Genomic DNA, 14,571 nt, shown 5'->3' with positions numbered 1-14,571 from the left:
TGCTGCATGTCCTTTTTATTACATTAGTATGATGGCAGCTAAATTCTTCCACTGAAATAAAATAATTAAGAGATTGAGCATCAATCACAGGGAGTATTTGGGAGCACAAAGGAGTTGTGCCAATGGGCAGCTGCTCTTTGTCAGCTTTTGATAACACTGGATCTTTTTGTTCCTATGGAACCTTAACATACATATTGGTTTTTATAGTGCATAGCAACATTCTCTCTCTCTCCATTCTCTTTCTCCCTCCTTCCCTCTCTTTTCTCTCTCCCTTCTTCCCTCTGTTCTTATGTTCCTTAGGTGGGAGAGTTCAGAGCTCATGCAGCTGAATGGACAGCCAATGTTACGGCAGAGTTCAAAGAAACACGCAGGCGCCTGAGTGTGGAGATTTATGACAAGTTCCAGCGGGCTACCTCCATCAAAAGGAAGCTCTCTGCAGAAATGGCAGTGAACCACAGCCAAGACCTGACTCCTTGCAAGAGAACCTTGTCTGTCAACCACCTCACCAGCGAGAAAGACATCTTGCCTGCCATCACAAAGACAGACAGCATTTATATGAATGGCTTGACTCCTCACTGTGCAGCAGAAGAAATTGCTGTTATTGAAAACATTAAGTAGCACTGGCTTTGAATCCTGATATTTTAATAAGAAGCCGCCTATGGTTTAGACTTACCTTGTAGTTCCTGAAATTTTTTCCCTGTCCATAACTGATGCTAATAGCATTTTTTTAATCACGTGCATGAATTCCAACAGAAATCCACCCACAATAAGGATTCAGAGTCACCATCATATCTCTTGAAAGACACAAAATGAATGGCACTTCTGTCATTGACAAATGCTGGAACAAGCAATGTTTGATGCCTTTTTTGTGCCCAGACTGTTTTTTCATCTCTCCTAATGTGCCATAAGGCGTTAAGAATGAATACTGCTGGTTTAGGTTAACAATGTAGCTTTGAGGGATCAGTCCTTAAACTTTTCAGGGTCTACCTTACCAAGCCTAGGAACGGACCATGTATGGACTACAATCTATATGTAAATGGCAAGAAAATCTTATGCAGCCTTTTACCTAAGAAATTTTTGTCAGTGCCTTATCTTTTAAAGAAACAGAACCTCTATAACTCTCGTAAGGTTTTTTGTTGGTTGGTTGGTTGGTTGGTTCTTGCATGACTAACATAACTCATTTTGGTATTTCATCTAGCCCAAAACAATCATGTTTTCAGGGTGTCTAAAGCTGAGGATACCAGCATTAAAAAACTGATGCCAAATCCAAGGACATCAAAGCACCGCTCCTAAGTCTAGCTTTAAAGGCACTGCAATTACACGGATTGCAAAAAGGTGTCCCCCTGCAAATATTTTTTTTTAACTCAGGTGAAGATGATATATGTACACTCTATAGACCTGTAAAATTTATGGATTCATGTTAGGTCTCATTACTTAAGCTGTAGCTAGCAGTTCCATGCATCACATACCAAAAACCTTCAGTTTTGTGTTATGAAACAATCTGATAAAGCGAGATTAACTTGGTGCATTCAAAAGACTCATTTACACACAAACAAAAACAATCCTGAATCATCAGCATTTCTATTAAACCCAATGCTGCTGGCAAAAAAAGATTTCAAAATTATCATTGTTTAAGCTACGTCATACCATATGCTATTTTAGCACAGGGATCCTGCCTGCTGATTGCTTTCCTGAATGTTACATCCTACAGTGTTTTTTGCCCATTCTGGAGCTGGGATTAAAAGTGGGAATGCAGTTGAAACTGGCATCACTGTGACTTTCTACATCGAGAATATAGACGGTATCTGAACACAAATGCAGATATGAACAACAGTTGACCAATAGCACAATCTGAATATAACTGCATATTTGGGTAGAACAGGCTGATATGCAGATCTGAAACCAATCCTTGGGATTTCTTTAATTGTTTTAAAGAGAAAAAAACATTAATTTTATAGCTTCCTGTGTCTTTTGTTTCTAAGTGTGTACAAGTTTCAGAAGGAATGCAGAATTAAAAAATAATGGATTTTTTATCATTTTATTCTATTGTAACCTGGCTGTATATAAAATAAATATAACACCCCTTAAGAGATTAATAGGCAGCCTGATCCTCAAAGCATAACTATGGTGCAGACTCCATTGAAATCAGAGAATTGCATCTGCAGAGCTATTTCAGGGCCACACCCTTGGCTCTGAGCATTTAAAGCATAATAGGACTTAGATTGGACACAATTCAAATAACAAATCCATATCGTCTGATTATAAAGTAGCATTATGAACTATGAATGTTAAATTTATGGATGCTTCATCTTCTTTTCTAACAAATCTTAAGTTAACATTGTAAATAGCAATCAATGAAGAGTTACTGAGAGTGTTCATCTCAAATCAGCAAAGTTCCGTTAACTCTTACCAGGCCAAGCTTATCAAAGAAAAAAGGTCCCCTCCCAACCATTTCTCCCAGCACAGTGTTCTGAATGTTGACATGGTAAGGAAGGTTCTCTTGCCATGCATAAACTGTGAATTGTAATGAAAATAAAAATAATAAAGTTTTTAATTAAAACATGTCTTACTGAGTTTCCTGCTTGTTGCCATTATGACATTGAGAAATCTTTTGTAAAACTAGCATGGTAGAGCTCTGGAATTAGGATAACTTTGTACCAAATTGAACCTTCTTAATTTTAGCAAATAAAATTATTTTGGGAGATACAAAATAATTTGTCCTCTTAGCATCAACTTGTTTCTTCTCCAATAAGAAAAGTGAACATTCTCTTGCTGCTATTGCTTTATGCTTCCACTTTGTCTTAAACACATTATATGGCAAGGCTGGGTGTACACAACTGGCCTGTATTTTCTTGTTAGTAGGCATGAGGCCCAAGTGTGAAGTCACTTTGCAAACTATTTTTCAAACTTGGACAGAGTTTAAATAGTATCTTGCAATTCAATGTTTTTGCAAGCCAGTTTCCTTTACAAACAATCTGTTCACACATCTTTGAACTGGGGTTATAATGTGGATATAGGCAGGACCAGCGTCAGGCACTAGCCTGCCCTGGGTCCACAATGCCGTAGCCCAACATCCCCCATATAAGTGAGGTGGGGCTAATAAACCCGCACACCCCACCTACCTCTCGTGTGAATGAAATGTGTGCATAGCAGGCATGCCTACCATCAACTAAAATGGGGGGGGCATCAGCCCCTGAGGGAAGCCACAGCTGCCACCTTGGGTGATAGCAGGCATGCGCTCACAGTGCACACAGCATTCACACTGATGGAAAAGGTAGGTGGGCGTGCATCTGGGCTTATTGAAGCCTGCTCTGTCTGTTTAGGGGGGGTGCCTGGGAGCTGCCTCTCAGCAATCTACAGCAGGCTTGGATTGCAGGATCCAACACTGTCTCAGATCATGGAACAGGAGTGCCACCCTCACCCTAAGGAAGGGCCCTTCAGGGGCACCTCTGGGCCCCAGGATCCTCAGCCAGGGCCCAACTTGGCCCCCCTCTGGTGCCGGCCCTGGAAATAGAAATCAATGGAAATTACTTCCAACTAACTTCTTTAAGATTTAGCGTCAGATTGTTATGGATTAAGTCCAGTCTAGAAGTCCATGGGTACTCAAATTTGCATGTGCATCTTTTGTGTGTGTACAAATGTTCAGTGGAAGGAACAAATCTGTGTACACAATGGAACTTGCACACCAGATTAGTCCCCCCTTCTGAAATTAATGGGGAAGGATAGGGCTGTAGTTCTATGTTAGAGCATGTGCTTTGCATCAAGAAAGCTCCAGATTTTATCCCCAGCTTTTCCAAGTAGGATGGGGAGAGACCCTTGTCTAAAACCCTGGATTGATGCTGCCAGGTTCTATAGACCATACTGTCTGACTCAGTATAAGGCAGCTTCTGATGTTCCTGTTCTATGCAAGGGGGCTCTATGCTCACTTTTGAGCTTCATACTCAAAACTGGCCACTGAGATGGTTCTCACTGAGCTGGTAAAACCTTGCCTGGATTGTACCACTTCCAAATGGGGACTTTCACGTTTGAATAATCCTCCATACAACAACTTCAATGGACATGGAACAATACCATGTCAAGGAACCCTTTCTAGGTACATGGATTTGTTTATTTGTATGGAGTAGCAGCCTCTTCCTGCAGCCTGATATGATACGGTCCAAAGACAGGTTTCCAGTTAGAATGAGGCCACAGGCTCCTGGTATATTTGCAGTTGGGTTTGAACATGACAGGACCACCAATATGTAGCAAACAACAGGATTTTCAGGACCTGGGACAGCATTTAGACAGAGCAGATAATTACGTGGGGAGGAGCTTAACCCTCATCTTCAACATTGGTATAACAATTCTAGCCTACATTACAAGGTTGTTACAAGGATATGAAATGCACTATATTCTAAATCACTATATAAATGGCGTGCATCATTATCTGGAGTTCTTTTGTGCCATTGTCAAGCCTATACAAGTTGTGATTCACCAAGTCAGATGCACCAGAGACTTGAAAATCCTGCTGTTGCTGCCTGCTGAGAACTGCAAAAACAGGGAGTTCTCAAAGCAGGGGCCAATGGTCCACCAATGTACTGCACGCAACTTGTGGGTCACACTTAAGGCTTGCATTAAGTATTCTACCAGCTTAATTTACCAGCTTTGTATTTAAAAGAGTATTAAAGGGGGCATTGCTGTGACTTTGAGCTGTGTACTCTTACAATGTTAGTTGGCTTTCAGATTGTATCTGCTAATAAAATCTACAAATTACATTCTCTACTTTCAAAGTATCCAGAGCAATATACAAACCAGATGTGTCCTGTGTTGCTTCTGGTTGGACTGGAATGGCGAGGACAGCTATTTCTTGGGCAGGAATCTTTGCTCTTCCATGACAAATAATCAGGGATAAATTTCCCAGGTGTCATTGAAAGGAAGATCAAAGCCTACAGTCACAGAATAGCTTCTCCCACTATGAAAAACAATTCAAGCTGGCTTCCTCTTGATTTTCCATCAGCAGCTCCCACTCTTCACCGGTTCAGAAACTTGGGACACCCTTAGTCACAGGTCACCCTTAGTTCCAATGCCTTTAGCCAAATAGCCTTGGACTCATCCAAAACATGCAAATAATTAGAACTCTGAATATAACTGTACGTAGCCCTCTAACGGCTGGAGAATACAAGAAGACAGGATAAAATGCTATCTGACCCCATTCCTCTGCTACTGGTTTTACACATCTCTCCCTCCTTTTCCCTTGTTTTGGCCTCTGTGCACGTGGGTCCCACCTTTTCCTTCACAAGAGTTTCCACTTTCAGCTACAGAGATTGTTGGGAATTGTCAGGCACACAAATGTTTCTCTGGAAAGATGACTGTGCTGTTCGTCTTTCCTCTCACCTTGGCAGAACAGCCTGCAAAGAAAGCAGTTGTATGTGGTAGCAACTGCAGAGATACCCAGTAGGAGGGTTATTGTAAACCAGTGCAAAATCTATATTTAGTGGAAGCCTATGCTGGCACAGGATTTTGACGATTGAGCATATCCTCCCTTTCAGATAGCCAGAAGTAAAGTACCCAAGAATCAGATTATAAAGGGTTTTTTTTTCCTAGAAAGGTAATTTTAGGAATTTATATAGTGCTTATGTTAAGCCATTATATCACTGCCATATTTGGTGGTTCCAGTTTGTTTATTGCAGTGTGTTGCCACCTCATCCAAAAAGGTAAATGGTAAATACATGTACTAGAAAAAGTGGCTCTTGGAATGTGAAATGGTGAACCATATCAAGACAAAGCAGTAGCAACAAGAACAACCCATTGCATCTACAAATCCAGTGTTGATCAAGCATAAGTCAGATGGTTTGCTGATGCACATACTCCTCTTCAGCCCCAAAGCAAGTGGACTATAGGAGAAGTATCCTTTTCAGATGGACTTGTGTAAAATCATTTAGCTAGTTGCCTTTCTGCTATGCCAGAATTGCCTCCAGGTGACCAGGTAGGAAATCTTTACAAAAGGTCCTTGTTGCTAGTGTGTGTGTGTGTGTGTGTGCGTGTGTGTGTGTGTGTGTGTGTGTTTAAGCCATAAATGACTGTACTGTAAACCACCCAGAGAGCTTCGGCTATGGGGTGGTATATAAATACAATAAAAAAATAAAAAAATAATGCATATTAAGGGAGTTTATTAGCTCGGGGAGGAAGCTGGATAACTAGGCACACTGGGGTGGTCTTTTCCACCCTCCTGAGTTTGTGCAATGCCAGTGTTTTCCTCCCTCAAGTCAGATTAGGGCCTTCACAAAGCCTTCTGTCGCACTATCTGTGTAGCTTTATGCTTTCCTATATATCTCCCCACAGTTCTGTAGCTCCATTGAATTTGCAAGAAATGAGGTTGTCCGAATGTTGACAACAGAGCTCTGGATTCATGTTTTGTTTTGTTTCTAAGCACAGCAATGGAGAATTTTTTTAAAAAAAATGTGAAAGCTTCCTTTAAGTTTAAAAATAAATAAATAAAATGTATCCCGCATTGCTCTTGTTACCAGTGAGTAAATGTTTTAGATCCTCCAGGAAAACAGGAGAGGAATGAGTTAACGGGAAGGCTGAGTGATTAACCTTGGCAAACGTTACAGACACAGCTGCGGGAGATTAGCTCTTCACACTTTAGCCCATAAAGCCGAGAGCAGCCTGTGTGGGGGTGTAAAAGGAGACAAAGGTGTTGAGGCAGAGCGGTATGCTGGCAACTTTGTTGGTGACTTGTGCTAGTGAGTGTTTGAACTCTACTAATAGGACCTGTTGGTGCTACTTGCCAATAAAAGTCCTTCTTACTTGAAGTGCTTCTGTGTGTGACTGGCATTTACTCTACATTACTGGTACTTGGCTATAGACCTCATAAATACATGCTAACAGCTCTGCTTTAACACAGCTTCCCCCTCCCCCAGCAGCGTTCTATCTAGCCTCGCATTATAAGGCAATCAAAGGCAGGTAGGGAATAGTAGCAAGAAGGCTGGTGTGAAGCCAGAACATTTTTTCACTGTACAAGCAAGTAAGAATGCACACCACTTTGCCACCTCAAGTATTAAAAAAGAGCAAGAGATAAACTCCTGCTTCCCACCTCAAACATATGAAACTAATGTGGATTGTGGAGGGAAGTGAATTCCTTACAAAAAGCCCCTGGACTTATTTGTCTTCAGTTTGGCAGGCTTAAGCCACTCTGGAGGAGCTCATTTACTTTGGCCAAAAAAGGAAAAATTATAGCTGTTTTTAGATTCCCCATTATAATAAATGGGGAACTCAGACCTTTGTTTTATACACAGCAGCTCAAACCCAAAACACAGATTAAACCAGAGAGTGCACAGAGACTCGGAAACAGATCATAATTTAAAAAAACCCCAAAAACATATAATGTGCACACATATGCTTATGCAAGCAGGTTAATAAGCATTTCTTGTAGACTAGTAATTTTTGCAAGACTGCTTTGGGTGGAGCCCTAGAAAATCAAGAAGTCTATGAAAAATAGATGGTTTGTCTACCTGCCACTTCTTTTTACTTGGAAATCAAAACTGGTGCTTTGAATATAAGGCTTTCTGCTACTGCTGGTTAGAATAGGTTGGAATGGGCTGGCACTTTACCTCTGGCCCAAACAAAGTCAGAGACTGGCCAGAGACTCTTGTGCTTTCCTAGCAATTGCTTACACCTGTCTGAGAAATAATTCTTTGTAGGTGGAGAGCCATTTCATGTCACTGAAATTTATAATTACTTGGTTTGGGGTAGTGTGGGATGCTATGGGGTAGTTGCAGGAATGATGAAGCCAAATTACAAGTCTAATGGTGCAATGAAATAATATATACTGTATGTGCAGGGCACTGTCAGTGGACACTGATCTGAAGAATACTTTCAGAATAAACCAACTTTTTCTGAATGCCCATAAATAATCCAAATGTGAATCAAACTGTGGGAAATCTGCCCATGTCTATTTTCTGACCAGTTTTAAAGCAATAGTAATGTTAGCAATGACCTCACTAACCTTAGAAAATAGATTTTGTTTCTCGTAGATAGCTTGTAGATAGATTATTCTTTTTGCTTTGTTCATAAAGTATGAAGAGCGAATGAAAAGCTCTGTAATGACATTCTACTGCTGGCAGATTAAGGCTCTAAGAGCACAAATGCCACCAAATAATATGACTCAAGGCATTTGTCACATCACAGAAAGCATTTTTCTCAACTTAATCAAAAATTGGTTAGTGAAGTAGTTGAACAGAACTTTAATTGTGTATGTGCAGCTACAGCAAAGCTGGTATTACATTTTCAAAGTCTGTCTCCAGAAAGCAGTAAGATCAGACTTCTGTAGTTTCTGCAAGAAAGACGCAAGTCTCAGTGATTGTAGTGACCCAGATGGGTAGGGGAGGCTTCAAGGCACCAGACTCTGACATTGAGGACTGGATGAGCAGAGGGAGGGGACAAGCAGCAGGGAGAAATCTCAGAGCATGCACATCTCAGACACTGACACTTTGCCCAGGGCCGGCTCCAGGAATGCCGGGGCCCTTGGGCATCAGCTTGCCCTGGGCCCCGGCGTGTGCGTGCATTTGCGTTTGCGCACAGCCCCCCCTCCCTGACTGCTGACTTTTACCGTTGCCCTTAACTAAGATGGCGGCCGCGGTTTCCCTAAGGGGATGAAGCCTCCGCCGCCATCTTTGTTGATGGCACGCATGCCCAAACTGGCCGCCCTTTAGAACTGGCCCTGACTTTGCCTTCCCCTGCTTCTGCTCCCCCACTGAAGTGCAACAAGGGCTGGAGGAGTCCACCCCTGTGGAGACTGAACTGTTATCACACCTGTTCCACCACCCACAGTTGAGGCGCTGCTTGCTACACCTGATGCTTCCCAGCCGGGTGCCCCGCAGGTTCTCATGGTCGAGCAGGCCGGCCACTTGCAACTCTCAGAGGGAGAAGCCAAGAGCCAGCCCCCTTACCACCGTTCACGCCAGTGGCAGAAGAGGGAATTTCAAGTGTAGTTAAGGAGCAGCCAATGTCTTTGCGCAAAAACCCAGGCTTCTTAACAAGGCACGGGAGGGGGATTCTTTGCTGCATCAACTTCTAATTGCTGTGGAGTCATGCTTAGACAGAGTTAGTCAGGGCAAAGTTCTTAGAAAACATAGCTAGGTGGATGAGTCGTAAAGCTTTTGTTGTAACTGTTACTTTAATATAACACCTGCCAAATGACTCCCATTTTATTTATGGCTCCAGGAATCCGAACCTTCTCCACTTCTGTTCTGCCAGCTATGAACTAAACTGCTGGAATCTTTTGCATCTTGCTTTTATATTTCCAACAATATGTCCGCCTGAACTGGTTGAACCTGTTGAAGACAGATGCAGACACGTGGGTGTGCTTTTCTTTAATAGATTTAATAGAAATTTTCAGTTCAGAGAGCTTCATGAATCAGCTTACAGATTACACAGGATTCAGCATCATTACTAAAAATAGTTAGGCAAGAGTACACTGCACTAAGACATTGTTGCAGCAATTACACATGGCTCCTTACCAGCCTTAAATAAGGGAGGACAGGCTTCCTACTTGCACACAGAACGTGTTACTGTTGGGAGAGTGTGCACATGCAAGCAGTCCTCCTCAGAGGGACAGTGGGAACTCTTTGGGCCTGCTGGTGCCACAGCCTATGTGTCTAAGGCGAGGGTAGCTGGACTACCTCAGCAAGGTCCTCCTCCTCAGGAGGGAGGGCTGGGCAGTGGAGAAGGTAGGTTGAACAAGGTAGGGGGGTGGAGGGAAGGTGGAGAGACAATTTCCTGACCGGGCAGTGCCTCTTCAGTGGTAACTGGATCTACAGAGACAGAGTTGTCACTCTCAGCGGTGTGGGAGCCCTGAATCCCAACCATGTCTGGAGGCAAGTCCACGTCGGACTCCTCCACGGCATTCTTATCACTCCACACCCATTCCACGGGTCTTATGACACAATACTTCCCCCCCCTAGCAAATTCCATGAGGCCTTCAAAGATTATTGGGCCACTTTCGCTAATAATAAATGATGGGGGGGGAATAATACTTTTCAGCATGATTGCAATGATCAATATAAGCTACAAGAAAACCTGACAAACAGATTTCCAGCTCTACCTGTTATGCCATCACGTGTTTATATTCTTATCAATGGAACAAAGCAGGTTAGTTAAAGTATAATGAATAAGACTGTTTCATTGCACTGTACTGATGTGTCCACTCTTTATCTCCAAGCTCCAAAGATTTTTTTAGTGTATTTTAAGGATTCTGTAAATATGAAAGATGAACTTCAGTCTAGCTGATTATGTGAGTAGGGGAAAGCATCTTTGTTTGCTTTGAAACTATAAATAAAGCAGAACTACACATTATGTACATTTTCAATAATTATCTTCCTTTCTTGTACCTTATAGCATTCGGTGCACTCACCCAAGCTCAGCAGGAGTAGTTCATGAAAGTTGAAGGAACGTCTCTCTGTGGGCATAGGTTTTCAGTGACTGTGGCTGGTAAAGTGAGATATTCCTTAAAGTGATTAATTTTGCTAGGTCAATTGTTAATTTGAACTAACCCTAGAGTATAAACATTTAACATTCACCTCATCCTCCTATCAGATCTTCCTTTTGTTGAATGGGTAATAGTTCTTTCATCAGTGATAAATAATATTTTCCAGGGAGTGAATATCAGACTCAAATTACTTTTCTAATTATAAATTAGAATGGTATTCATGGCTGCATTTTAATTACTGATAATTAGACATTTCTAAATAGCGTGTCTGAAAACGGTTTCCAAATATACAGAATATTTAATTAGAACAAAATGTAGTCTTCCTATTTATTTCAAAGAGATACATTTTCTAGTTTATTAATAAAGGAGAAGTTAATATTAGATGCTATTATCATATATTTCAATTAACAAATGACACTTATTTTGTTATCCTTACAAACTAAGGCCTTTACCTTATGCAACCTTATCTAGAATACATTTACATTTAAATCAGTGGTTCTTACAGCTGCCTGGTGTGCATTGGGATGTAATATAACATGTCATGGACAAAACTGAACCAAATTGCCAAGCCAAATGGTTTATATTTTGAAAACAGCCTTGAGAATCAATTTATTTGAAAGTCAGATTACATATATTAAAAATAAAAAGTAATAAATTCTTGGAGTGAAAAAATGCTGCAATATAATGAATGATTGGTTAATTCTTTTGCAGGCCATTTCTTTGATCCTGTGACACCAGCAGCTGCTATGCCACAACTACACCAACCCCAGCTACACGGCCAGCACACACCTGACACGTCTAACATCTCTTATTAGGCCTGTATGAAGTCACCAATTAGTGCATGGTGCTAGCTGAACAACACCATTACATTGTCACCCACCCTTGTCTGTGCTGCTTCACACACAGAACCAGGTTTCTTAGTAAAGACCTCCATGATACAGAGGTTAGGAAAACAGTAATGGATATCTGTAGTTACAAACTACAGAGCAAGGTTTGAATGTCCTGGATACAAAGAGCAAGGGGGAAGCCAGGACTATTGAGGCTGAAAAGGAGTGCTGTTCCATTTACAACTCCTTGCCAGTGCCACAGTCCAATGTTAAGGTGAAGGTCTGCATGGAGGTGTTATAGGTGACAGACCTTCCAGAAGAAGTGGTCAAGGTCCACGGTCCACCTAGACATTGCATATCATATTAAGGATGGACTTATCTGCCAGTTTTGGTTTCTCTAAGTTTCTCATTTTTTCACACCTTAAGGGTTATATTCAATGTAGTGAAGTCAAGGATTCCATCAGCTCATGGACTTTTCCTTGCATGATGGAATGTTCTCCCTCTTTCCTCTCCCCACGTTGCCCCCTAGATCTGTTCTGGGGTTCCTCCAATCTTCTGGACCAGATTTAGAGATGGCATGGGGTGTATGCAGAGGGAGGAGGGAGAAAATCCCTTTGCACTAGTTGTAATAATAATAATAATAATAATAATAATAATAATAATAATAATAATAATAAAAGTTTATTGTACTAACCAAAGGCCATGGCAAATACATTAAAATATACAAGTGTACAGAAAGTAATATTTCAAACATTATAGAGTAATACTGGTAAATTACCATAGCCAAACTGCTTCAACTTAAAACTCTGAATTTCCAAGACAGTTTATGGCAATTTTGTCTAATTTTCTCTTCCTAATCTTTTTTGCTGTCAAGGCAAAGAGAGCCACTTTATGTATCACATAGCCATTGGTGTCACTCAAAAGAAAATGAACCATTTCTGCAAGGCAATTCCTACATCCATAAGTTAGCAAGAGTTTCAAAAAAATCTCTCTTGGTCCCTATACACAGCCTTGCACTAGTTGGAGTTGTTTCACTAGAACAAGGATTTAATTGAATACTGCCCCATGTTCTGTTCATCACATTTCTGCACCAGTTTACAATTTTTTTAAAAAAGTCATCATGAAACTTCTTCAGCATCTTAGTGTACATTGCTCCTAATGCACACATTTTTGTATGCAATTTTGCCTAATTGTTATTTTGCAAGCAATTTCCTGTAATATAATCATTTTGATATGCTATTTTTGCTAATCTGTACATTTTTATGCAAACTGCTCCCTGATAAATGCATTTTTGTACACATCTTTAAATTGGACAACTGCATTGCAAAATTCAGAAAAGTGAGCATTTCAAAAGATAGCTATATTTCAGTTTGCACATTGTTTCAAGAAGTCCAAATGAGGTAAGCTCACATTAAAATGGGAACCAGAACCAAATTTATCCCTTATTCCTACATGAGACTTCGCACATCATATTTATATATAAAGGGGGCACAAACAAAAGGAAGGGATAGACATCAGTGAACTCACAAAAGAGAGCAAAAGGAGCAGTATGTTTGAGTGGGAAAGAGCTGTATAATGGAAAGCAAATCATGTGGGTTTGAGCCATGCCCTGGGGAGATGTTTAAATGATCTCTCAAGGCAAACCTTGATCCTGGCAAAAAGAATATTAGATGGGTAAAAAAAAAGGAGGCATTAACAGGACTAGAATCTAAGCCTCCTACTACACAGAGCCATTCTCTAACCATGTAGACAAAAACAGACTTGTGATAAGGCCTTTGTATAGGGTTACCAGGTGTCTAGTTTTTGGCTGGATTCTCCAGCTTTTGGGGGTCCCCTCCGGGTCTCCGAGTGACTCACCTTAATCTCCAGACTCTTCAATTAAAAAAAAATTAAGTTTCTAGGTGGTCTGGCTCCCGAGATATACAGCAAAACATCACTCCCCGCGACTGTTAAATCTGTTTTACAGATCTGTTATAGCAGCTCCTAGCTCTAACCCTGCCCTTTCAGGATTGTAGCCAATAAGTGAATCCAGGGTTGTGATTTGTTGACCCAGGCAGTGCCTAGACTTCATTGCAAAGTCAGAAAATGGTGGTTTTGAGATTTTCAGTTTGAGTAAGTAAGAATATGGCTTGTGAGCAAGAGTCAGACCCTGGGCTGTTGAAGCAGGGAGTGCTTTGAAAACCTTCGCAATATGAAAGTATTTAATCCAATACTTTCTTTTCTGGGAGTAAAGCAATGCTAATCCCATGTACCTGGAGTAAACCCCATTGAATTTATTAGGACTTACTTTTCAGTAGACATGGCTAGGATTGTGCTGTAAATTAATGGGACTTTTAAGTAAACATAGCAAAGAATTGTGTTGGTGTTGTAAATCTTTCTCTCCCTCTCCAATCCTATTTTTAAAGCAGTTAGGCAGGGTTTACATTAAAAATCATAAAACAGATTTTAAAATATATTGAAACAAAACATCTTTAAAAACATTTTTAAAAGCTTTGAAAACATTTTTTTTAAAAAGGTTTAAAAACATATTAAAAAGCAATTCCAACACAGACACAGACTGGGATAAGGTCTCAACTTAAAAGGCTTGTTAAAAGAACAAGTTCCTTATCACTTGAGGCTGCCATTTTCCCTGGTTGAGTAAGCCCCATTGAATACATTGAGATTTGCTTCTGAGTAAACGATCATAGGATTGCACTATAAATATCTTTACAGGTTGTGTAAATAATAAACATATTTGATAGTCATGCTTATATAAAAAGTTCTTCATACTGTGTCCCAATAAGTATCCGATTTCACACTATGGTTGTACAATACTTCCTCTATATTTTAAGTGTGCCCTTCTTCCTTGGGGTGGTCATGGTTCTCCATTGTTTTCATCCTGAGGGGCAGATAGGCTAAGAGATGGTGAATTGCCCATGGTCACCCACTACACTTTATAGCTCATTTCCATTTTGAAAAATGAATTAAAACAATTTACATGTAGGCAAAAATTATTAAGTATATCCACACAATACATTCAAAGCACACCCAACTTGCATTTAAAGCTCATGACTTCCCCGAAAGAATCCTGGGAAGTGTACTTTCCCCTCACAGTTATAGTTCTCACCACTCTTAACAAACTGCAGTCCCCATGATTCAGTGGTGGGATTCATGTGCTTCAAATGGGTGTTGAATGTGCTTTAAATGAATGGTGTGAATCTGCCCTCGGTATGCTGTGCATTCATTAGTGAATTGAAAAGAACAATTTTAAAAGATACTTTTTTGAACAGGGGAGGG

The 14,571-nt window shown here is 40.6% G+C and overlaps 1 protein-coding gene across 7 annotated transcripts in view; it reads left to right on the top strand.

Moving 5' to 3' along the window:
* KCNK2 (potassium two pore domain channel subfamily K member 2) overlaps positions 1-2,651 on the top strand; it is a 158,234-nt gene extending 155,583 nt beyond the window's left edge. For all 7 annotated transcript variants that reach the window (XM_061625206.1, XM_061625205.1, XM_061625207.1 and 4 more), the window contains one exon: positions 301-2,651. In XM_061625206.1, the coding sequence (XP_061481190.1) occupies positions 301-618 (318 nt within the window). In that variant the 3' untranslated portion in view covers positions 619-2,651. The remainder of the gene's footprint in view (positions 1-300) is intronic.
* Positions 2,652-14,571: the final 11,920 nt, after the last annotated feature.

This window comes from Rhineura floridana, chromosome 4 (genome assembly GCF_030035675.1).
Source record: "Rhineura floridana isolate rRhiFlo1 chromosome 4, rRhiFlo1.hap2, whole genome shotgun sequence".
Classification (NCBI taxonomy): domain Eukaryota; kingdom Metazoa; phylum Chordata; class Lepidosauria; order Squamata; family Rhineuridae; genus Rhineura; species Rhineura floridana.
The sequence above is the reverse complement of the archived record's forward strand: the minus strand, read 5'-3'. Positions and strand labels throughout refer to the sequence as shown.